Source organism: Chelonia mydas, chromosome 2, assembly GCF_015237465.2.
Source record: "Chelonia mydas isolate rCheMyd1 chromosome 2, rCheMyd1.pri.v2, whole genome shotgun sequence".
Lineage (NCBI taxonomy): Eukaryota > Metazoa > Chordata > Testudines > Cheloniidae > Chelonia > Chelonia mydas.
Window position 1 is genome coordinate 191,320,111 of NC_057850.1, and position 25,061 is coordinate 191,345,171.

Consider the following 25,061-nt stretch of genomic DNA (forward strand, 5'->3'; position numbering starts at 1 on the left):
AGTAGGGGGTTCTGCCCTCTTCCTTATTTGTATTTCCTCATGCTACTAATGTTAGGGGTCATTCTCCTATAGATTAGTTTATTAATGATCTCAACTTATTATCAAGTACTTCAGCTTGTTTCCATGGCACTCCTGTGTTCAGACATTTGCAGGCATTCTATCCAAAAGCAGGTGTTGGCTGATGTCATTATGGGCAAAATTCCCCCTCACACTCTGTTCCGCAAAACTTAGGGGTGACCATTAGGTCATTTATCTGTGTCAAAGTTCATAGGCCTCAAGCCTTATGCTAACTGCTGAAGCCAATGTGTTACAGGATACAGGCCTGTAGATTCCTTGCATTACTGCTGAATATAATGAAGGCAAGGCAGTAAATATAATAAAGCCAAGCTTGCCCTAGGGGCTACAAAATCCAAGGAGACTTCTATGGGAAAGAGAAAGTATGACCTTATCAGGGAATCTGAGTTCCATTCCTGCTGTGTGACCTTGGGCAAGTCCTCCACCTGTCTGTGCTTCTGTTTCCTCTCTCATCCTTTGTCTGGCTTGTCTATTTGAGACAGTTCCTCTGGAGAGCTTACAATCTATTACTGCTAGTATTATTATTAGTAGTATTTATTTATTTGTACTATTGTTGTGCCTAAATGTGAGGTGCCTCCTTGTGCTAATCACTGTATAAACACTTACTGTGCGTTTATACAGTGTCTATCACAAAGGGACCCCAGTCTCGGCTGAGGACTTTATGTGGTACTCTAATTCAAATTATTATTGTTAACCACAACAGGGCCACTGGATAATAGCTATTGTTTAGTGACCTGCATCACTACTTCTGTTTCTTTGGTACTAAAAAGTATTTCCCCAATCTTGGTATGTGATTCAGGAACTGTCTCTATTACATGTATGCCAGGTACTTATGAGTGTATAGAGACAGGCTCTTTGGTGTGAAATATCATGCAACAGTATATTCATAAGTCACAAGATTGGCAGGTCAAATATGATGAGTCAGCTTCTGGTTTGACTATGGAAGGAAGCTATTTCCTGATTGGGAGAAAATGTATTTGACACAGGGATAGGATTCTGTATATCTAGTATAATTTAGAAGTATGTACGTTCTTGAGAAGGGGCAGCTGGCTCCTCTGAGTTAACACTGCTCTTTCAGAACTCCATCAAGCAGCTCTGTGTTCAAAACGAGGTCTCTAGCCAAATGGTGTCTGATACTGCTCTAGGAGCTTATTTGTTCTTATATATTCCTCAAACCCATTATACTCTGTTACAACCATGTCTTGAAGCTATTATCCAAAATCCTTACCCAAGCTATGTGATCCCAGTGTCAATTAAAACTACACTACCACCCTTGGATTGATATTATTGTGTTTGCTTCCATAAACAAAAAGGGAGCCATTTGCAACTCCAAAGAGCCCCACTCAAAGTTTTTACATTTCACAAGGATGTGTTTGAGACAGTGAGCACTCTAAACTCCCTAATCAGGAGCCATGATATAATGATTCTCAAAATGTCCTGTAAACATCACATGATACTGAGTTTCATGGCTCTCCTGTTGATGTTATTTGTACGTCAGTAGTGCCCAAAGGCCTAAATCAAAATCAGGGCCCAGTGGATGTTGATTTGTTCTGTGGAAACTCTCTTCTCTGTCTTAAATCTCACTATTAAATCCATTTGCAGCCAAAATATTCTATATTTTATTTCTTGACTCATCGAAGAGAATCTAGCCCATTTGTAGTTGCATCATTTACCTATTCTTTGAGCCAAGTGCCATGCAGTAGGTGTACCTGTTTTGCTGTACAATAGTAACAGGGAAAACAAGAGAGAGGTATGACTGTTTTTATTGTCAGCTTTGACCTAAGTAAAAGATGAATGGTTTCTTTTATAATTTATCTTAAACTGAGCTCCACATGGTAGATGACAATCTCCTTCACGATCTTTTCATTATTGCCAGGGAATCTTGAAAAGGGAAAAAAACTGTAGAGACTATAATGTAGCACATTTTAAGGGGATGTCTTCCCGAGTAACATTAAAGCACTGCCGCGGCAGTGCAGGAACGTGGCTGTGTAGTTGCAGCACCAGCGCTGGGAGAGAGCTCTCCCAGCACTGTAAAAAAACCCACCCTCACGAGGGGAGTAGCTACCAGTGCTGGTGCACTGTCTACACTACACTTCAGTGCTGAAGCTTGCACCACTCAGAGGGCTGTTTTTTTTCCACACCCCTGAGTGAGAAAGTTTCAGCGCTGTAAAGTGGCAGTGTAGACAAGGCCTCACGTCTTGACATGTGCTTGAGCCTCATGGAAAAGGATTCAAGTCACTTGGAAGTTTATTCAGTTTTGAAGGATGGGCCTTTTCTGAAATCTCATACTTTTGCTCTCGTACTGATGCAGCTCCACCAGCACTGGCAATGGTGGGAAAACTAGTGTAAGATCTGGCACAATAAGTTTTAGTACAGTGTTTTCCAATTCTGAGTAATTAAACACTGCTGTTCCCAGTTGACGATAATACTTTCATTGTTACTACCAATAGTGGAAAGATAGGTACCACAGACAAGAGTAGAATATACTGTGAATATGCAAAGGAAAAATGGTGAAGACCTGCTTAGTTTCTGCTATTAAGATGACCTTTGATAGGATGAAATATTTCTTTGTTCTGAATGTACAGACACATTCTGCCTTCCCACACAAAATGGGGGCAAGAGGCAGTGGTCTAAACACAGTTAGAATTAAAATGGTTTGCGGAGCAGTAGATAAGTTATCATCAATAGAACAGTTGTACAGAAATCTTTTCTGTCATGGCTTATAAGTGAATAAATAGTAAAGATTATGAAGGATCCCCCCACCCACCCCCGATGCATTGGGGAACTATGTGAATGAATGTCCTAGCATTGATTAGGAGACTGCTCGGTCCAGTGGTTAGAGAACAGATACACTGAGTTCTGTTCTAGCTCTCCTACTGATTCACTGCATAATTGTGAGCAAGTCAGTTAACTTCATTGCAGCTTAGCTGCTATGTCTTTAAATCAGTGGGACTATTTGAGAAGTAAGGTACTGTTCACATACACAAGAGTGAGAGAATTTGGCCCAAAGTAAAAAGCTAAAAATTAGTGGCAGTTTTTAAGTTTTGTATTTATTTTCTGCTGTTGTGTACTAAGACATTTCTAGAATTATATAGAGCATTAAGTATATGTTTATGATATTTTATATTGTGCCATGAAAACTCAAAATTTTATCTCTGAAAAATAGTACTCTTTCTGCAGGGAAAAAGATACATTAAGGCCCCAGTCTTGCAAAGACTTTCATACATGCTTAGTTTTAAGCAAGTGAGTGATCCAACATATACATCAATCTTTGTGGTAGTGAGATCTTGGTTATGATGCAGGCAGATCCTTGGTGCATCACAAGGGGACTCACTACTTAAATGTGTTGTTCGAGATCACTGACTCTTTGTACAATGCTTGCAATTTTGAAGTTTAGATTTAGTTCTTAAGGGATGGTGGGGTTTAAGATTTTGGCACAATATACCTGCTGGGAAATTGACTATATTTCTATAAGATTCTTTCACTACAGAGAATATAGCCATTGTGCATTTGTTTCAGGTATAATTAAACGAAGTTTCAGTGCTTCTGAAAGACAACCTCAGACAAGGTATGTACAATTTTAGGTTTCAAAAATCAGATTTGGTGATTGTTATTTTGAATTCCAGTGTGGATATTCCACGAATAATTTTTCCTAGTTGTCCTGGATGAAACATTTGTGGAGTGTCTGCAAATGTTTTAATTACCTCAAGCTAATTGAGGATCAATTAACTTGAGGTAAAAACTCTGTCAACATACTGTTATGGATTGTCTATGCACAGAAATTGCACCAGTTTAACGAAAGGTATGACATTAAATTGATTTAGTTAAACAAGTGCAGTTTTATGACTGGATACCTTTATGTCAGTGCTAACTAGAGCTGATAGAAAAATACATTTTTTTATTTCTGCAAAATATTTTGAACAAAGCATATTTTTGGTGTGAAAATATGCATGTGTGTATTTAACTGTGCACACAAATGTCTTGTCCTTTGAACTACTCTAAACTAGCTAGTGCTTCTTTACAAAATTAGATAAATGTTTTGGGAAATCCATGATCTGGTCAAATAGATTCTCTGGCTGCTGTCAACATATAAATGCCTTCTTGGTCTAGGGAGGAATGAGCACCAGGAGGGGTACCAAGAGGTCTTGAATACTATTCCCCCATCTTTGTTAACCGACCTTAATAGTACATAGACCTTCACAGTCCTTTTTAGTGAGGCATCACACCACTCTTAGGCCAACATTGTTACCACCCTTTTACAATGGAATAACTGAGGTTATGCAATTTGCTCAAGATCACATACAAAGTCTTTGTTAGAACCTGGAGTAAACTCAGATCAGCTAATACCTTTTATCCACTAGAGAAGAATGCCATCAATGCAAATTTTCTGTTCCTTATAATCACCATAGGTAAAGTGGGGCTAATAATACTTACCCGCCTTTATAAAGTGTGTTGACCTATACTGAGGCAAAAGGTTTCGATAGTTTAGTGGATTAGGGAAGGTTTTATACACTGAAGATCTGGATCTAACACTCCTTTGCTGCATGTTGAAGGCAAATAAATAGAACCTTAAATGTATTATTGTATAAAAACACTCATGCTTTTTAAACCTGTCTCATGATTATTTTGGAACCTGACTCATGATTTTGGTTGTCAGTCCTGTCTACTACTTGCCAGAAACTTTGTAAATTAAGGATTGTTGTTTTTTCACCCTGCTGAAGCAAGTCAACCTTTGTTTGTGGTTTTGTGGGTCTTTTTTGTTTTGGACCAGATCAGAGAAAAGCTCTGCACAGTGGTACATGCACCTTACAGAGGCAGGTGCAATATGTTGTTTCTTTTAACATTGTGTGGCAAATTGCCGGCACTACTATGATGGGTCTCATGCTTTCTCTTCTTGGGGGGGGGGGGGGGGTGTTTCAGGGCACCATTTCTTGCCCCTGAACTGGGGTATTAACTGCCCCTCTAGTGTCCTAGAGGAGGGGAGTGGAAAGGGAGGGACCCAGGCCAGCCCTCTACTCCGGGTCCCAGCCCAGGGGCCCTAGGGATAGTGGTAAACTACTAGAACTAGCAGTTCCTTCCCCTGGGCTACTTCCCTCTTCTGCCTTTCAGCTTGTGGGGCTTCCTGCCCTCCCTCTGCACAGACCAGGTGTCCCTTTACCTAGGGTCTTAGTCTTCTTAGCCCACTGCAGCACTTTTCCAAACTTTCCTCTGCTTCCCTCCAAACTGCTCTCTGCCCCAACACCAATCCACTCTGTTTCAAGTCCTCCAAACTGCTCTTTGCTCCAACGCCAATCTACTCTGCTCCAACGCCTCCAAACTGCTCTCCGCTCCACCGCCAATCCACTCTGTTTCAAGTCCTCCAAACTGCTCTTTGCTCCAACGCCAATCCACTCTGCTCCAACGCCTCCAAACTGCTCTCTGCTCCTCCAAACTGCTCTCCGCTCCAACGCCAATCCACTCTGCTCTCTGCTCCAACGCCAATCCACTCTGCTCCTCCAAACTGCTCTCTGCTCCAGCTTCTCCTCTTGTCTGATTGAAGCAGTGGGTTTTTATCATGTGACTGGCTTCAGGTGCTTTAATTGGCTTCAGATGCTTTAATTAATTTAGAGCAAACTTTCTTCCCTCTACAGGAAACAAGGCTCCCTTCTAACACTCTCCTGCTGCCCTCTGGCCTGGACTTTCCTTGCTTTTGCCCCTGCTTTAGGTCCGTCCCCCCCCCCCCCCCCCCGACCAGGCCAGACGCTTTTTCTTCGTTTTTTTTCTTTTTTTTTTTGCTGTTTTTCTTCGCTGCCGTTCGAGTGCTGCTCGGCTGCCAGCTTGCCTGCCAGCCCCCCCATGCCTGCCCTCAGACGCTGCTATTGCTTCAGCTGCAACCCCCGGCGGAAGGGGGAGGACTGCCGACCTGCTCCCCGGAGGAGGGGAGTGGATGCCCCCAGACCCAACCGTCTTGCTGTTTGTTTGCGGACACGCAATTAATCGTCTTCTTATCTTTGCTTGGCATTTTTGGAATGCTCCACAAAGACCGGGAGAGAAGACAGCTGACAGAGACGTTGCCCGGGGAAGCTACAAATCATCATGGAGGGGGCCGTAAGACTGAGTAACTTTTGAACTGTACTCTCGTGTGGGGGGAGTTTGACTGCATCTTAACTGCGTTTATAGGGGCACAGGGGGTGTGGCACGGAGCTGCCTCCCTATCCATCGGTGCCCCCGCAACACTACTGCAACTGTCATGGCCCCCCCGCTGTCCGTCCCTGCTGGCAACCTGCCGTCTGCCTCTAGCCTCAACTGCTTGCTTTGAATTCCATCACCCGGACCAGACACAACAGCCAACCAAACGAGACTCTTTGGATAAACGCGTGTGGGTCCGCGTTCCCCCCCCCCCCCCCGGACTGCCCACCCCACAGTTTGCCCCTACTACCTGACCCCAACTCCTGTTTCCTTCCCCTGTCCAGTCTGACCCATTTGCCCCCCCCCCCCAGCCTGCAGCCCAACAGGGAGGAGTGGTTAATCTGTTTCCCCCTCCCCCCTCCTCCTTCTGGTGTCTCCCCGTCTCTCCCTGCTCACGATGGCGGGGAATGAGAGGGGTGAGGCCCCTCTAACAACCTCAGCTGCCCCTCCCCCACCTACCCCCCCGCCCAACCCCCAAGCTTCCCTCCCCACCACTGCTGCCAAAACACCTGCCACCGCCCCCGCTGGGGCATCGGCAGCCGGAGGCACCGGGGCGACTATTACTGCTGCTATGCCCACCGCCCCCCCAGATTCTAGGAAAGGCCAGGGTGCAAAGAAGGGGAAGGGCCCCGCCATAACCACCAAGTCCTCCATGGCAGAGGCTGCCCCCACCGCTGTGGCTTCATCATCGACCATGGTGTCCCTCCCCGCTGTTCCCTCCACCAGCTCTGCGAGCGCCCCTCCCCCGGCCCCCAGGGCGTATGCCCGGGCGGTGGCAGCCCCCCCTCCACCTGCCGCCTTGTCATCTCGCCCACCCACCGCCTCCGCTACCATCAATAGCGGCCGAGGCCCCTTTCCCACCATGACCAGGAAGCACGGCATCCGTTGCCTGCTGGTGCCCGCCTCACCCCACGTGGAGACATACATGCAGGCGTTGGCGAGGGTGGTAGGACCCACGGCTATTGTGGCAGCCTCCAAAATGTATGGGAAGGTCGTCTTTTTCTTAGCATCGGAGGCTGCCGTCCAGGAGGCGGTGGAGAAGGGCCTGGTGGTGGTGGGGGTGTTTGTCCCCCTGGAGCCGCTAGAAGACATGGGCGTCCGCCTAGTCCTGACCTCCGTCCCTCCTTTTCTACCCAGTGCCGCCCTGTTACCCGCTCTCTCCACCCTGGGGAAACCCGTCTCCGTCATCAGCCCTCTCCCGTTGGGCTGCAAGGACCCCACCCTCCGTCACGTCCTTTCGTTCCGCGAGCAAGTGCAGCTTTTACCGCCGCCAGCGGCGCGTGATGGAGAGGCGCTCGAGGGGTACTTCCTAGTTCCCTACCAGGGAGCCCACTATCGGGTCTACTATTCCACAGGAGAGGCCCGGTGCTACCTCTGCCGATCAGCGGGGCATGTCCGAAGAGACTGCCCCTTGGCCCGGCGGGGAGGGGCACCCGAGACCCCCGAGACCCGGCAGGACATTGGCTCCGTCGTTGCCGATGCCCCTGGCCGCTCGAGATCTGAAACCAGCTCTCCTTCTGCTCGATCCACTGCTGCTCCTGCCCGGGCCCAAGAGACACCTCCCATACAACGCCCAGACGAGCGAGGGAGCCCCGCCCTTGCTGTTAACAATCCAGCAGAGCCTATGGAGGAGGGTGCAGCAAAGATATTACCGGGCATAGGAGAGGGCCCGCCCCAAGGAGAACCGCCCCCCCCGTCATGTTGCCTCACCGTTACCCCCCCGAGCCCCTGAACCACCGCCTCTGCCCCCCGACACGACCCCTGCTAACCAGCCCCCGGACGATGCTATGGAGGGCTGGACCCTAGTCCAGGGAAAGCGAGGCAAGCGGAAGGCCTGAGCTCCGCTGCACCCATCCGATGCGGAGGCCCCCCGGAAGACCAGGAAGGGAGGCACTGACACTGAGCCTTCCGCTATGCCCACGAGAGAGATCCATCCGCCGGTGTCAAGAGGGGAAGACAAAATAGCACTGGAAGGTAGAATCTCCCCTCCACGGGAGACCCTCCCCTCCGAGACCCCTGAGGAAGCCCCTTCTGCCCGAATATCACTCGAACCCCCCGCGAACCCCGAAGCGACCGTCGTAGCGGTCGCCAGAGGGGAGTCCCCCGGGGTGGCAGAAGACGACCTTTCCTCCATGTATGAGGAGATCGAGGCCCTAGGTTTGACCCCGGTCACCCAGGGAGAGAATGACCTACTACCAGCTGGCCTCGATCTGGGAAACCTTACCCCAGTCCCCCTTTCCCCATGCTCCCTCCCCCTAACCGCCTTCCCGGGCGAGCACCCTGCAGAAGGTGGTCCACCACCTGAAGCCATGGCTGCCAAATCCACCACAGAGCCTGCGCCTAGCATCACTGGGAGCCCCCTCCCCACCCCCTTAACCCTCGAATCTGTTCGGGAGGCGCCACCTCTCAGCTGCTTGCCTCCCGAAGCCCAGAGCCTCGCCTCTGCCCCCGCCCCCACCCCTGTCCCTGCCCAATCCACCTCCTCCTGCAATGCTATTGCCACCCCTGGGGTTATTTCTTTCCCGTTTTTTGCGGATCCCCCCCAAGGAGCAGTCTTTGCATTTTCCTGCCGCGACCCATTAGGAGCTGCAATTTTCCCTCCGCCATCCTCTTCTACCCCAAGGCTTGAGATGGACCTAATAACTTTAGCCTGTCAGACGCCCCATCGGTGGTCTGCACCCTGCCTGCCCGCCTCAGTGGACCACGAGGCTGCACCAAGAGCCCCACCAGGGAATAACCCGGAAATGTGTTGCAAAAAGTGTTGCGACAGTTTTTAGAAGACATCCGTGTCTCCCGTGACAGGATACAGCTAGCTCTCCAGCTACGGGGGGACTTTGATCACATCCTCCAGGCCACAAGGGCCCTTATAAAGGAGGGTAAAGGGAAAGGAAGGCACGGTGCCACGGCCTATGGGCGGGCCCGCAGCTTCCATGGCAATTTACTCACTTACGGGATGGGTCACGGATTGTTGCGCGACCCGCCGGGGGCTACGAACACCCCCGCCAACAAGGAACCCCCAACCCCCAGCCCTCCGCATGATGCCCCTCATTATTGCAACTTTGAGCACCAGGGGCTGTAGGATGGCTCTCCGCAGGTCCCAGGTGCTCTCTTACCTTTGGGAAGGGGGGTACTCTGTGGTTTTCCTGCAGGAGACCCATACGGATCCGACCGCCGAGGACAGCTGGCGGCTGGAGTGGGGGGACGGGGTCTATTTCAGCCACTTCACGATTCGACAAGCTGGAGTGGCAACCCTGTTCTCCCCCAACCTACGGCCCGAGGTGCTAGAGGTCACTGAGGCCATGCCGGGCCACCTGCTGCATGTCTGAGTCGGTATGGAGGGGCTTGTGGTTAACCTCGTCAACATCTATGCCCCGGCAACGACCCCGAAGCGGCCGCAATTCTATCAGCGGGTGTCCGACTTCCTCAGCACCCTAGATTCTCACGAGTGCTTAGTCCTGGGAGGGGACTTTAACACCACCCTCGAGGAACAGGACCGCTCAGGGGCCGAGCTGAGCCCGGCCGCTGCGAACATTCTCCGAGAAATAGTCGAACATCACTCCCTAGTAGACGTCTGGCGTGACCACCACCCAGATGACACTTCCACGTTCACCTTTGTCCAGGTGGAGGCCCATCGGTCACACCACTCTCGGTTGGACCGTATTTATTTATCCCGTTTCCATCTTTCACAGGCCCACTCCTCCAACATTTGGCCGGCCCCATTCTCTGACCATCATCTAGCCACCACAACAGCCTCCCTCCGTGCAGAGAGGCCGGGGCCGGCCTATTGGCACTTTAACAACAGCCTGTTGGAGGATGAGGGCTTCGTGACGTCTTTCTGAGAGTTTTGGCTGGCCTGGCGAGAGCAGCAGTGTGCCTTTCCCTCGGCGCGGCGATGGTGGGATCTAGGGAAGGTGCGCGCCAAGCTCTTCTGCTGTGACTCCACCCGGGCAACCAGCTGACGGAGAAATGCAGTGATAGAGCAGTTGGAACTGGAGGTCTTAGAGATGGAGAGGTGTCTGGCCACCAGCCCCGAGGACCCGTTCCTCTGCGGAGCGTGCCGGGAGAAGCGGGAGGAGCTCTGGGCCCTCGAGGACTATCGGGCCTGAGGTGCCTTTGCTCGATCCCACATCCGCCTCCTTCGGGAGATGGATCGCGGCTCCCATTTCTTCTACGCCCTGGAGAAAACAAGGGGGGCCAAGAAACATGTCACCTGCCTTCTAGCAGAAGACGGCGCCCCCCTCACGGATCCGGTGGAGATGTGTGGGAGGGCCCGTGACTTCTACACAAGCCTTTTCTCCCTGGATCCGACTGATTCTGGCGCTTGCAGGGTGCTCTGGGAGGAACTCCCCACGGTCAGCTTGGGCGACCGAGACCGACTAGAGCTGCCTCTCACCCTGGCCGAGTTCTCGGAAGCTCTCCGTCGCATGCCCACCAATAAATCTCCAGGCATGGACGGGCTGACCGTGGAGTTCTACTGCACGTTCTGGGATATTCTTGGCCCAGACCTAGCCACCGTCTGGGCCGAGTCTTTGCAGGGCGGGGTCCTCCCTCTTTCGTGCAGGCGAGCGGTGCTCGCCTTGTTGCCGAAGAAGGGGGACCTCCGCGATTTACGAAATTGGCACCCCGTCTCGCTCCTTAGCACGGATTACAAAATCGTAGCGAAAGCAATCTCGCTGCGGCTAGGGTCCGTGATGGCGGACATGATCCACCCAGACCAGACCTATACTGTCCCGGGTTGCAGCATTTTTGACAACCTATTTCTAGTCCGAGATCTTTTGGAACTCGGGCGTAGAGACGGTCTGTCGTTCGCCCTCCTGTCTCTTGATCAGGAGAAGGCGTTCGATAGAGTGGACCATGGGTACCTCCTGGGCACTCTGCAGGCGTTTGGATTCGGACCTCAGTTTGTGAGTTTTCTCCAGGTGCTGTACTCTTCTGCGGAGTGTCTGGTTAGGCTCAACTGGACCCTGACCGAACCGGTCAGCTTCGGGCGAGGAGTACGGCAGGGGTGCCCCCTCTCGGGCCAGCTGTATGCTTTGGCGATCGAGCCCTTCCTCTGTCTCCTCTGCAGGAGGTTGACGGGGTTGGTGCTGCGGGAGCCGGAGCTGCGGCTGGTCGTGTCGGCGTACGCCGATGACATGCTCCTCGTGGTCCAGGACCTGGCGGACTTGGTGCGGGTGGAGGCTTGCCAGGCCATCTATTCGGCAGCCTCCTCCGCCCGAGTCAACTGGGTCAAGAGCTCTGGCTTGGCGGTTGGGGACTGGCGGCAGATGAGCTCCCTGCCACCCGCGCTTCAGACCATCCGGTGGAGCGCGGGTCCACTGATCTACCTAGGTGTTTACCTTTCTGCCACGCACCCTTCTCCACCGGAGAACTGGCAAAATTTAGAAGGCGGGGTGATAGAGTGGCTCCGGAAATGGACGAGGCTACTCCGATGTCTCTCCCTCCGAGGGAGAGCACTGGTGCTTAACCAACTAGTCCTGTCCACGCTCTGGTACCGGCTCAACACCCTGGTCCCGGCCCCGGGTTTCCTGACCAACCTCCGGACATCGATTCTAGAGTTCTTTTGGTCAGGAATGCACTGGGCTCCTGTTGGGGTTCTTCATCTACCCCTGAAGGAAGGAGGGCAGAGCCTGAAGTGTCTGCACACTCAGGTCCGTGTCTTCCGCCTCCAGGCCCTGCAGAGGCTCCTTTATAGTGCAGGTAGTTTGACGTGGAGCATATTGGCGCATGCCTTCCTGCGCCGCTTCCAAGGGCTCCGATACGACTGGCAGCTCTTTTATCTCTGTCCGAGAGGTTTTCCGCAAGACCTCTCTGGGCTGCCGGTCTTCTACCAGGACCTCCTCCAGACCTGGAAACTGTTTTCAATGACCAGGTCTGCGGCGGCCACCGTGGGAGCGGATCTCCTCGCGGAGCCCCTGCTACACAACCCCCAGCTCCGTGTGCAGGCAGCGGAGTCCCGTTCGGTGAGCCAGAGTTTGGTCCTGGCGGAAGTCACGAGAATCGGAGACCTCCTGGACTACGACCGGGGAGACTGGCTGCATCCCCTGACGCTCGCTGGGCGCATGGGGCTCTCCAGACCTCGTACCCCCCCAGCGCGTACTTCAGAAGGTGAAGGCCGCCTTGACGCCTGCTGCTCGGGCTTATCTCAACCGAGCCCTATGCGAGGGCGCACCCCGCCCACCCTCTACCCCAGGCCCGCCGGATCTTTCAATTGGGCCCCTACCCCGTAGATCCGAACAAAACGCTCACCCTTTCACTGCGAGCCGGCTGCATGAACTGCAGCCTGTCAGCTTCCAAATCACGCCACGGAAATATTTATACACACTCACACTTCACACCCTCCACGCTCACACCCTGGTGTCCCGCCCCGGTACAAAGTGGCGGGACCTCTTGCCACCTTTGGAGGGTGAGCAACCCCGGTGGGCCAGCCTGTATTTCACCTTGGTCCCGAGGCCCGTCGGGGACATTAGTTGGCGGCTCCTTCACGGAGCTGTGAGCACGGGCGTGTTTTTGACACGGTTCACCCCCATCCCGGATACTTGCCCTTTTTGCAACGTGAGGGAAACCCTGGCGCACGTATATTTAGAGTGTGCCAGGCTGCAGCCCCTTTTCCGGCTCCTCACGAATATTTTATTACGCTTTTGGCTACACTTTTCCCCTCACCTTTTTATTTACACGCTCCCCATCCGTGGCCCCACAAAATCGCGAGATCTCCTGGTTAACCTCCTCCTAGCCCTAGCTAAAACAGCCATTTATAAAACCAGAGAGAGGAGGTTGGCTAATGAAGCGTCCTGCGATTGTAGGGCCGTTTTCCGATCCTCAGTACATTCATGTATCCGGGCGGAGTTCCTCTGGGCGGCGTCCACCAACTCCCTTGACGCCTTCGAGGAGCGGAGGGTGCTGTCCGAGGTTCTCTGCTCGGTGACCCCGTCCGGTTCCCTCCGTCTGACCCTTTGATTGAGGGGAAGAGCGAGAGACCCCAGCCCCAGCCGTTACCGCTGTGGATACCATCATTACTGTCACCTAGGAGGGGTCCTATCACACGTGGTGTACATCCCCACCCACCCCCAACCCGCCCACCCCGCAGCCGTGCCCATCTTGGGCACACTCAGGAGAGGAATAATCGGTGACACTGGGCGTGGCACTAGGTAACTCGAGGGGGTGGAAGACCACGAGTGTCGAGGAAGCCCCCCCGCTCTGGGCCCAGGCTATCCTGAACACTTCTCCCTCCTGAAGGCTGCTGTGTTATACCTTGTGTTTGCTTTTGTTGCATAGTTTTGCTTTATGCTTTTTGGTGATTCCTTGTAAGTGTTACACAAATAAAATTCTTTTCTGCTTCAAAAAAACACTCTCCTGCTGCCCTCTGGCCATGCTGTATCACAATTGTTTAATCTTGTGCCCCTCACAACCCTAATTTTCTTTATCTATGACTATGGCCAGGGTCATTTGCAGAGAGATATTTTCATATGTATACAGTGCAGAGTTCAAAATTATTTTAAAATGTTGATTCTGGGTCATGTAGCTGAAGCTGCTGGACTGTGCCAAATATTGGGGCAAAGGGATGGGAGGTAGGAGATCATGAGGGGGCATGTGATGGGAGCAAGGGACATTTTATTTCCCCTGGAATCTTTATGATTTGAAACAAGACAATATCAAATCTACTTCTGTTTTATAGAGATCATATTGGATGCCTAGGATCAAGACCAAGGCCAGGTAATTACATGTTTATGACAACCAGACTTGCACTGAAATTAAATCTTACCATTTCCAAGTTCTTTTAAAGTTTGTTTTAGTTGCATATACAGTATCTCCCTCTTTTATTTCTTCAGCTTTGCTGCCTCTTGATCTGCTTCTGAGAGTACCTACGCTCATGTTCAGGGCCAACGTTAAGAAAATAGAGGCATCGTTAGTGACAGGGTGGCAGTCTTATGGCCTTCCAGCTGTGGTTCTTCGCAACCTAAAAGATCATGGTAGTACTCAACAGTAACATTTTGAAGTCAAACAAATGATAGGAGAGCACAAAATTATGTATGAGACAGAAACACAGTATGTGAGTGATCCTTAAGGAAACACTTTAAAAATATGAATCCTAAGAAAATTCTTCAGGGCTCTATTTTAGCATGCCTTTACCAGCGCAAATTTCCATTTAATGCAGTGAGAATTTCTCCTGAGTAGGTCGTGCTGCATACAGTCTTTGTAAGTTACAGTATGTTTGCACATATATCATCGTTGGTGAAGCAGTCTTGTAGTTTCAGATGCTTTTTATTCTCATCGATATGATTTAAATACTCTATGCTTCGGTGCTGATATTTCATAATGTACATTGTCACCTAAATTCAGTTGTATTTGAAAGAGAATTATTTTGAGCAATTGGAATACTGCTCTTCATAGAAACTCTTTCATGTACATATAGTAACTGTTGTTTCATAGCTTTTTGGTTATTAAGTCTGTTTTGGGAATTTTAATTACACAATACAAACCACAAACTATTGCCCAATTACAACAGTTACTATTATTTTCCTGAAAGTGTTGTAATTAGAGATATACAAACTCTGTGAATGCACCCTGTATCCAGCCAGAATGTCTCAAAATCATAATGGTCTGTGAGGCAACACAACTGCCCTCAGGGTAAATTAGAGAGAACACTGATATCTCCCATTAGGTTTTAGGGCATAGGTCTAAAGTAGACTCTAAAGCATGTCTTAGAAATACCTCCATTGCAGAGATATATGTCTGCTCCCTGGATTTCAATATATGTATTTATGCTCTTGAGTTGGTTTCCAGATCAGATGCCCAATCTGGGAGAGCAGTTGTGTAATCTTATTTAATAAGTTTTCCTCAGAATTTTGCTACTATTATCTAATCTCCTGAGAGTATGGATCCATACTGACAATCTGCTGATGACTAAGCTCTTTATTTAAGATCCAGAAGTGATAATGTATATGACTTGTAAATGTGCAACATTAGAAAGTCAGAAGTTGCAATTGATTTGTCATGTAGGAATTATAGAACTTTAAATCTGATGTATATTAAACCCCCTTTATACTATTCTGGCAGGCAGAACAGTATAGAGGGGCCTGTGTGAAAATAAGAATCGTGCCAGTGTTAAATCAATTGTATCTTCTGACTTTCTGTGAATCAATTTTTGTTTGCAGAAGACATAATATATAGTTGTGTGCTTTAGTCTTTTAAAATGGTCTAAAGCTTGGTCAGCAATATTTTTTCTACTGATCCTTAAAGTTTGAATTAATATTTTTCCATGGAGCACAAATAAATTATTATGCCACTATGGTTCAAAAGGTAGATGCGTAGTGCTCTTTAATTAATGAAAGACAGTTAACTTTTCATTGTGGAGTCCAGAAATCAGGGGTTTAGTATACTCTGCTTAGTTCATAGCTCAGCAATACTAGTTCATTTAAGAAGGCTAGTAAATGTATTTCCTCTCAAGCTGCCTGTGGCTAATCTGTATTAGATATCTCATTGAGGAAGGGAGGGAACAAATCACATAGAAGTCTGAGATTACTTGCTGACTAGCAAATGAATGTTTTTGTTTCAAAACAAGTGAACAGCCTTTTAACTGTTATTCTTGAGGGAAAAATATTAAGAACATTTAGTTACTTACATATGGGCACCAAGAGAAAAAAAAGTATCACTGCACCAGGCAATTTTGGCTACTACATCAAATTCCTATGACATACATATATAATATATTACAGCCTATAGACTATCACAAGAATAATGTTGGAGTTGTCTATGTTGTAATGACTTTTTTTGAGCAGAAGGCATAACACTGTTCACCCTTTGGCTATCATGTCTGTTTTAGGATATCTCTAGGCTTTTTTGCATTACTATTATTATTTTTTCTAAGTTGGTTAAGCTATTCTTACTCTATCATCCTGCTTGCCTTCTGTCAAATTCCAGTTCTTCCTCAGTCTTATCTCAGGGTGAATGTTATCTCCTGGTTTCCATTGGTCTTTTCCACAGTTCCAAACTCTCCCCCTCCCAGCTTGTCTTCAGATTCTTACCAAGCAGTGTCTTGAAATGCCCTCGTCATCTTTGGATACATGTGTAGAGGGGCAAAACTGACCATACATACCAATCCATAAGTGATTTAATGAGTATTCATGACACAGCTCAAAAATCCAAGACAGTAGCTTTGGGAGGAGATACATTCATAAGCTCCAATTTCCTGTATGTAACCTCTTTATGCTGAAAGCAATATACTTTAGTATAATCGATACACATCCTCTTATCGGATGGTTTCACAAAGCTGTAAATGAAAAAATGTACAATACAGTTGTAATATAAATAAATGTACCATAGAACCTCAGAGTTACAAACTGACTGGTCAACCACACACCTCATTTGGAACCAGAAGTACGCAATCAGGCAGCAGCAGAGACAAAAATAAATAAGCAAATACACTACAGTATTTTGTCAAATGTACTAAAAAGTACTAAAAAACAAAGGTAAAGTTTAAAAAAAAGATTTGATAAGGTAAGGAAACTGTTTCTGTGCGTGTTCATTTAAATTAAGATGGTTAAAGCAGCATTTTTCTTCTGCATAGTAAGGTGCCAAAGCTGTATTAACTCAGTGTTCAGTTGTAAACTTTTGAAAGAACAACCATAACGTTTTGTTCAGAGTTACAAGCATTTCAGAGTTACGAACAACCTCCATTCCCAAGGCGTTCATAACTCTGAGGTTCCACTGTATTTTGCCTAGGCAAAAATATAGCACTATGAATGCATAACTTCCTCTAGCTGTGTTTCATGAATGATTCGACACTACAGATTGACTAGAATAACAGATAGTGATGATCTAGCTTAAAAGGAAAGCATGCAAATCTAGTTAATATGTTCATGCAATAAAATTGGAAAATTCAGCTTCTCTTTCTCTTTGTTGTAAATAATTCCATTATTAACAATCAGTTTTACATTTCTTTCTTGCCTAAATAAAATCAGCAATAACTAATTTAATACATTATTCATAATAAGTAAAAGCCTTTAAAGAAGTGTTGTTGTATTCTGTGACAAAGCTCTGTCCTTGCCTCTGTGGGTCCCACATTTCCTGGCGGATTTTTGCTAGCTTCAGAGGCTCACTGTGACCCTCCTTGTAACCCTTCTCTCTCTAGAGACAAGGGTCACAGTCTACTGACCCATTTTCATCATAAGCCAGCAAGGGAGGTGAAGAGAAATTATCCTTCCTTGCACAGTCTCTGTTGTCTCCCAGTCTCAGTGATTAATCAGGGGGCAAAGGGGGGGAGCCTGGGCCCACCCTCTACTCCGGGCTCCAGCCCAGGGACCCTAATAGCATCAGCTATGGTAGCTGACCTTTTAGAAACATGACATGTACAATTCCCTGGGCTACTTCCCCCACAGCAGCCCTCACTTCCTCAAGCTCCACTTCACCCTTACCTCAGGGCCTCCTTCCTAGTGCCTGATATGGTGTGTACTACTCAGTCTCTACAACAGCACAACTTCCTCCCACAGCTCCTGACATGCACACCCACCTGACTAACTGGGAGGCTTTTAACTAGTTTCAGCCAGCCCCTGATTGGCTTCAGGTGTCCCAATCAACCTAGCATTCTCCCTACCTTCTGGAAAGTTCTTCATTGGCCCCAGGTGTCTTAGTTGACCTGGAGCAGCTGCCATTTCACTTATCTTGGTACCAGGGATTTGTTTAGCCTGGAGCTAATATATCTATCTCCCACTATTCTTCTATAGCCATCTGGCCTTGCCCCGTCACAATTCTTAATTCTAAAACTATGAATCATTGCTTTTGTTAAAGAAAATTACTTTGAATTTTTTTTGCCCCAATTCCTCCAGTTTTCCTGTTAGACATAGTTCTGGATTATCAAACAGAGATTCAACAAGTGCATCAGTAAAAATCCACCTTTGCAAACACAGTGAAGCAGTTACTGGTGCACGCCCCAGGTGTGTGTACTTTTTTGTATGCATACCTATTACCTCCTGTATTTGAAAATTTGACCCATAATGTGTTCTTAAGTTATAACTGAAGTTATAAAGAAAAATTAAAATTCAAAGCGCTAAATTTAAAAAAAAAGATTATTGGTGCCTCTGTTCTCAGTGAGGGTGAGAAACTGGAGACAACACATAGGGGCATGATTTTCTGAGGGTATGTGCTTGTTGCTTTCTGAATATCAGGCCTTTTTAATATGTCTTAGGTTGGGAACCCAAAGTAACAAGACACCCTAAATCACTATTCACTTCTGACAATGTAGGCCATGATCTTTATTTAAGATGGTCTCTAAACTGGGATGATATCTTCTGCAATCCATTTTCTTACCACTTTCACAATGAATTATTTGTTATCAGCTGTCTTATGCAAAAGTCTACTTCCACTTCTATGAAATGATGATTATGCTCAGAAAATTTACCAAGACTGAAATTTTATTGAGAGAAATACTTTACAAACCAGATAAAACAATAACTTCTTAATGTGTAAAGTCTGTACTCAGTATCCTGAAACAAGGTTACTTATGTGACCAACAGAAGGGGGGGGGGGTGTTTAAAAAATCCAATGCCTCATATGAGTACATCACACACATGTATACATGGAGATTAAATTCGTATTTGCATTTGATGTTTTCTATAACCCATACTCACCTTTTTATCAATATTCAATTAATTTGAATCTGGAAGTTTGAGGTTTTATAGCCAACTATCCCTGCATATTCATAGATGAAGGTAGCTCTGCTTGTATGAATCTCCACTCATGTATATGTAGCATGATGGACTATGAAACAGAGTAAATACATGCTACTAAATCTACAGAAAATGTTAATTTTATTGATAAAGTGCCCCATGGTAAGGTGATCAGTCTGCAGCACAGTTAAAATATATAACAAAACAATAACAAAACACAATTAACAGACAATACAAAAAAACAAATAAAACACTAAAAAGACATAATGATGTCATTAAACAGGAGTCATACACAGGAGCCGATAGGGATTTCAGCTGGAAACACCTGGTGTGTCTTCAAATGTTTTTTAAAAAGTGGGGATTGGCTGAGATGGATGTCAAGGGAAGTAAGTTCCATATCTCTAGGGCCACCACACAAAGGACTCAGTTACCTGCTGGTGCAAGTCATTATTATCAGAGCCACTTGTACTCCATGGCACGAATGGAACCAATTTTATAGCAACAACTGGAATTTCACACAACATCAATCTTAGAAAAGCAAGAAATATTGATCCCTTGGCACCACACACACACACACTCAAATCTGGCTCATAGTTTAAAATACTGAGATGTAAAATTCAACAATAATTAATTTTTATATTGATTATTTTTGAGATTTTTTTTGCTGTGCTTTCCAGGCCTTGATTCCTTTGACGTTGTCTAGCCTGTTTCAAAACCTCCTTCTCCACAAGCGTGCCAAGGAAGGGAGCCCTTTTAGCTGGCTTCAGGGGCTCCCCTCTCTAGTTTCTGGCACACAGCTGCTGCCCTATAGATTAATTAAAAGCACCTGAAGCCAATTAGAGCACCTGAAGCTAGTCACCTGATAAAAGCCCCCTGCTTCAATCAGCCAGGGGAAGGAGTTGGAGTAAAGTGGTTTGGAGTTGGAGCAGAGAGCAGTTTGGAGGAGTTGAAGTAGAGGAGAGTTTGGAGAAGTGCCGTGGCTGGCTAGAAGACCAAGACCCTAGGTAAAGAGACACCTGGCTTGTGCAGAGAGGGAGGGCAGGAAGCCCCACAAGCTGAAGAGCAGGAAAGCGAAGTAGCCCAGGGGAAGGAAGCACTAGTTCAAGTGGTTTACCACTATCCCTAGGGGCCCTGGGCTGGGACCCGGAATAGAGGTCGGGCCCGGGTCCCTCCCTCTCCACTACCCTTCTCTGGGTTACTAGTGGGACAGTAAATACCCTAGTTCAGGGGCAGGAAACTGTGCCCTGAACCGACCCAAGAAGAGGAAGCGTGGGACACATCATAATCCTACTGGCAATTTGCCACAGTGTACATACAGACAAATTATATGTGTGTATATGTATACATACAGAATATGTAGAGCAACAACACTAACACCATATAATACATAATTCTGCTTATGTGCTAGGACGCTGAGATACACTTGCCATGGGGACTATAGATTTGAAATCTCAATTATAACATTGCATTAACACTTCTTTGGGCAGAGGATAGGGGAGTGGAACGATGGGCTTCATTTACAGCATTGCATTTTGATTAGCATCCATGGCCTTTTCCATTATGCATGATATATGCCAATTATTCAGTAATATGCTTACTATGATGATATTTAGAAGGCCTTTAACAAGTTCCTCCATAGCCTGTCCTGAATTTTTTTTTTTGGGGGGGGGGGGGGGGGGGGTCTGTCAGCCAAAATGGTATCTGGCAGGAACAGGGAATTCTGACAAATAACTACCATTTTCATTGAGTTAGGCAATGAACAGAAAACATGAGGAAATCCATTGTCTCACATTGCCACTGAGGTGTTCTCAAAAGCTGATGCGGCTAGATATTGGAAAGAAAAGTTAACAAGGAACATATGGTACAATAAGTGGGAGTAAAACTATTTTGTGAAAATAATACTTCCATACTATCTACATAAAACATATTATAATCTCTAAGGTAAAAGAGATACTTGTTAATAGTAATAAAATATTTGAAAGCAAAGGAGCATGTGTTAATCTGTGTGCAAAATAAATGATAGTTTGCCACAATTAAAATCAGAGGATTGTGTTTATTATATTGTTAGGTAACCCTACACATAAAATTGAAAAGGCTTTTATGAGTAGCAAAATATATTTACGCCTCTTGTCTCCCAAATAATCTATTTTAGTTTGAATGAAGCAGAGAAAGTGATTTTACCTTTTGAATTTATGATTAATAAGGCGATCTAACTTGTAAGGTTTTTAGTTTAACCTTTTTATCCTTTTGTAATATTAGAACTGATCTCAGACTTGGACATTATTGGGGAAAAAGTCAGAGATTAAAAGGCAAAGGACTATTTTTGTCTAGATTCCATATAGAAACAATAATTTTAAAAAATAATCTGTACACACTAGTGATATGTCCCGGAAAAACAACAAAATGGGCTCTCCTCCTGATTGTAGCATTATCATCTGCAGCATCTGCAGGAATTGCTGTGTCACAAAGGAAGGTGCGCCAGATCAGTGACCCTATTCAGCAGATTCTAATTCAGCTGCACAAAATAATCTACATCACTCAGGTACGCATTTCTGCTCCTTCAGAACACTCCATCCTCTTGTTTGCTTGTTGATGCCGAAATGATTGTGCTACAGTGTTGCTATTTTAGTTGCTATTCTTTAAAAACAACAGAACTTGACATTTTTACAGATGGCATGATATTTTTTAAAAATATTATTTTTTAAAATAAAAACTAACCTTGAATATTAGTATATGAAGGATGGTAATAAGTGAGTCATATTAAGAAATGCCATTGGCTCACCTCATTAAAATGGATTTTATACAGAAACTTATTTTAATAACATTCTGACATGCCAGTAATATGAGTATTGTATTTCAAATGACTTAATATAAAACACTGACACAAAGATTTCATGAAATTCTTTTATTCGTTTAGTCATTTTTAACAGTTTCCTGTTATTTCTAACACAGTACTTCAATTGCTGAATGCATTAGTTAGCTTAAATATTTTGAATTTAAATACAGTTTCTATTCTGACTTAATGCTAATTGAAGAAATTCAGTGTTTAATATTTAAAGGAGTAGCAGCTCTGATTTCAAACTGGTACTAAAGCAAAACTGTAACTAGTATAAATCTCTTAGACTGTACTCTCAAACTGTTAGTATAACAAATGATTTCATTCTCCAGCAGCATGGCTTCAACTCAGTAGTAGAGGTCACAATTACTAATTTTAAATGAATGCCAATTTACCCTCCAAAATTCACAGTTTATACTTGGCAAGACGTGCTTATTACCACTGGAGCTTTCAGATTGCTGAGCAAAGTTGGTTCAATTTTCTTTTAAAGTAGAACAGCCAAACTGAATTTGTATATCACACATAATAGGACTCGTTAACCTATTTTACATCCTTGAAATTATTATACCTGTCAAAGGTGAAAAATGCTGGAAGTGAATCCCCTAGGCGAAAAAAAAGAAACTTCTTTTTAATTTAAAAGAAAATGAAATGATTGAATTTAATGCCAGTGTGGCAAATCCTCTGTCTGTGCAATCTTCCCTACCCTGCCCTGCCCTGACCTATCAGTGTGCCTTAGTTGTGTGTTGGAGGGCCCACCTGGAGAGATAAGCAAGTATTTCAGGCTCCACACCCATTAAATCCCAGCTTCTCTCCTCAGGTGGCCCTCAGAGACATTAATTAAAACCATTTGTGGTTATCATAGCATGGACACCTGATAACTAAGAATGGGCAGCAGCCACAAGGCTCACTTCACGCAGTCCACTGAACAGACAGTAAAAATGTTGATACTGTTGCCTCTGTTCTACCCACGTGGCTAGTCAGAGTTTGGGGCGCTGGGGATATTCTAGTTGGAAGTACAACTCATTGATAGGTATTTCTTTGATGCAGTTTTGTTTATTTATAGAAAATGTATAAACATCCTGTGTCTGTGAACACAGAGGGAATCAAATCGCAGGAAACAGCTTCTTTTGCTCACAGGACCAAGAACACTCTTTTCAATCTGCACCCCGACCCAAAAAACCACTCCCCAGGTTTCTGCCGGAATCAGACACCATGCTTTGAAATGCCTTTCCGGCTGTCAGTCTGTTTCTCAGGCTATGTCTAAGTTAGAGAGCTTACAATGGCACAACTGTACCCATGCAACTGCGCTGCTGTAAGATCACTTGTGTAGCCGCTCTATGCCAATGGGAAAGTGCTCTTCTGTCGACGTAATTCACCCCAACGAACGGCAGTACCTATGTCGGTGGGAGACGCTCTCCCATGGGCATAACGCTGTGCACACTAGTGCTTATGTTGCTCAGAGGGGTGGAATATTCACAGCCCTGAGCGATGTAAGTTTTGCCGACATAATGGTAGTATAGCCATAGCCTCAAGCTTTGTCTACACTACAGACTTTAGAGCGGCACAGCTGTACTGCTGTAAGGTCTCCCGTGTAGCCGTTCTATGCCGGCGGAAGAGAGCTCTCCTGCCAGTATAATTGAACCACCCCCAACCAGCAGCGGTAGCTATGTTGGTGGGAGAGTGTCTCCCCCTGACATAGTGCTGTCCACATTGGGGCTTTTGTCCGTGAAACTTCTGTTGGTCGGGGTGTTTTTTCATACCCCTGATTGACAAAAGTTTTTCCAACAAAAATCTGGGGTAGACAAAGCCTCAGTCTCTCCCAGTTTTTATTTGTTCTGCCTTCCCCTGACATACCCACCCACTGTGGTCACAATACCCCATGAAAGCCTCCCACCCACATAGTGCTAGTTTCTGGCCAGACAGGTCTTGGTTTAGGTGTGCCACCCTAAGTGTTTGTTACAGCTGTCGGAAGTGAAGGGTACATTCACACCCAGTCTCAAAATGCTTTGTAATCCAAGCAGTCCCCAGTATCTCTCAGCAGTAACAACGCTTTCAATTTGGGCTAGATTTGAAATGGTGACCTGTGGATGAAAGGCTCCATGCCTTGTAAGCAGATCCCTTGAGAGTTCCAATTATTTGTTTATTTTTGTTACAGATCTGAGGAAGAACAGACTTTAAACATGTAGCTGGCTTTTAAAATGCTCAATTGCAGATCTCAGCTGACAACTAGAAGCTGAGGTTTACAAGGGAGAGTTCTTATTGCTGGTTCTTGGCTGCCAGCAGTCTTTCCAATCCAGTTTCCATGGAAACAGGTTTTGGTCTGGTCTCTGAAAAATAATGTAAGAATAAGTTTTTTAAAAACCATTATGTAAAACCTTGGCCTTATTTTCACTGATCTAACATCTGATTTCATGGAAACAGAATCTGGAATTAGACGGCAGCAGCTGAGACAACTCTGGTTAATTTCAGTTGCAGTTCCCTAAACCCCTGTACCTCACAATGCCCCCAACATATGCAGGTATTTGGTATTAATTCACACGGTATCACATGCTTCTGCTTACCGATAGGATTCATCATCTGATTGGCTGAAAGTTCTTAAGGGTTTACAATACAACATATGAAAGACATTGTCTACGTGAAAAGAAAGCAGCATATATCTGGATGTAACTGGTTCTGATGAAGCCCACAGGTCCTGATCTCAATTTGGCCTGTGTACATCAGGAATAACTCCATTAAAGTCAGTATAATTGTTCTGGATTTATACTAGTGTAATAACCACAGTTATTCCCAGAAAAATACAAAAAACAAACAAACAAAAAACACCAAGTAGACTTTATAGCAAGATATGTGGAGATGGTCTGAATAGTGGTCAAACCTTTCATGTGTCAGAAAGTTTCCATTTAGTTATAAAATGGCATTTGTTCATATAAATTTATGAAGTGTAACATGGGTTAAATCACATCTATGAATATAATCCTGGTCCAGACAATTTGAACACAAGGATCCTGATTCTCCACTGAGTTATACCCTGTGTAGCTATTTGCACCAGTGCACTGTGATTGTGTCAAGTGCTATCAAATCAGAAAGGTAGTTTTACACCCTCTGTACACAGGGGTAAATGATTATACAAAGTACCAGGCAGTGGAGAATCAAGCCCAAAGTGTAATATGTGTTATAGGATAACTATATCCTCCATATTGGAATGATGACCGATATAAGTAGTTTTTGGAAAGTGTAGGGGACAATTTCCTGGTGCAAGTGCTGGAGGAACCAACTAGGGCAGAGCTCTTCTTGACCTGCTGCTCACAAACCGGGAA

General features: G+C 46.0%; 1 protein-coding gene across 2 annotated transcripts in view; it reads left to right on the top strand.

Annotated features, from left to right (window-relative positions):
- NEK10 (NIMA related kinase 10) overlaps window positions 1-25,061 on the top strand; it is a 171,286-nt gene that overhangs the window by 123,988 nt on the left and 22,237 nt on the right. The window contains exons 29-32 of one of the 2 annotated variants that reach the window (XM_043540909.1): window positions 3,595-3,643; window positions 13,919-13,956; window positions 14,073-14,213; window positions 21,335-21,450. In XM_043540909.1, coding sequence (XP_043396844.1) covers window positions 3,595-3,643; window positions 13,919-13,956; window positions 14,073-14,213; window positions 21,335-21,450 — 344 coding nt within the window. The remainder of the gene's footprint in view (window positions 1-3,594; window positions 3,644-13,918; window positions 13,957-14,072; window positions 14,214-21,334; window positions 21,451-25,061) is intronic. The other variant, XM_043540908.1, reaches the window with a different exon arrangement.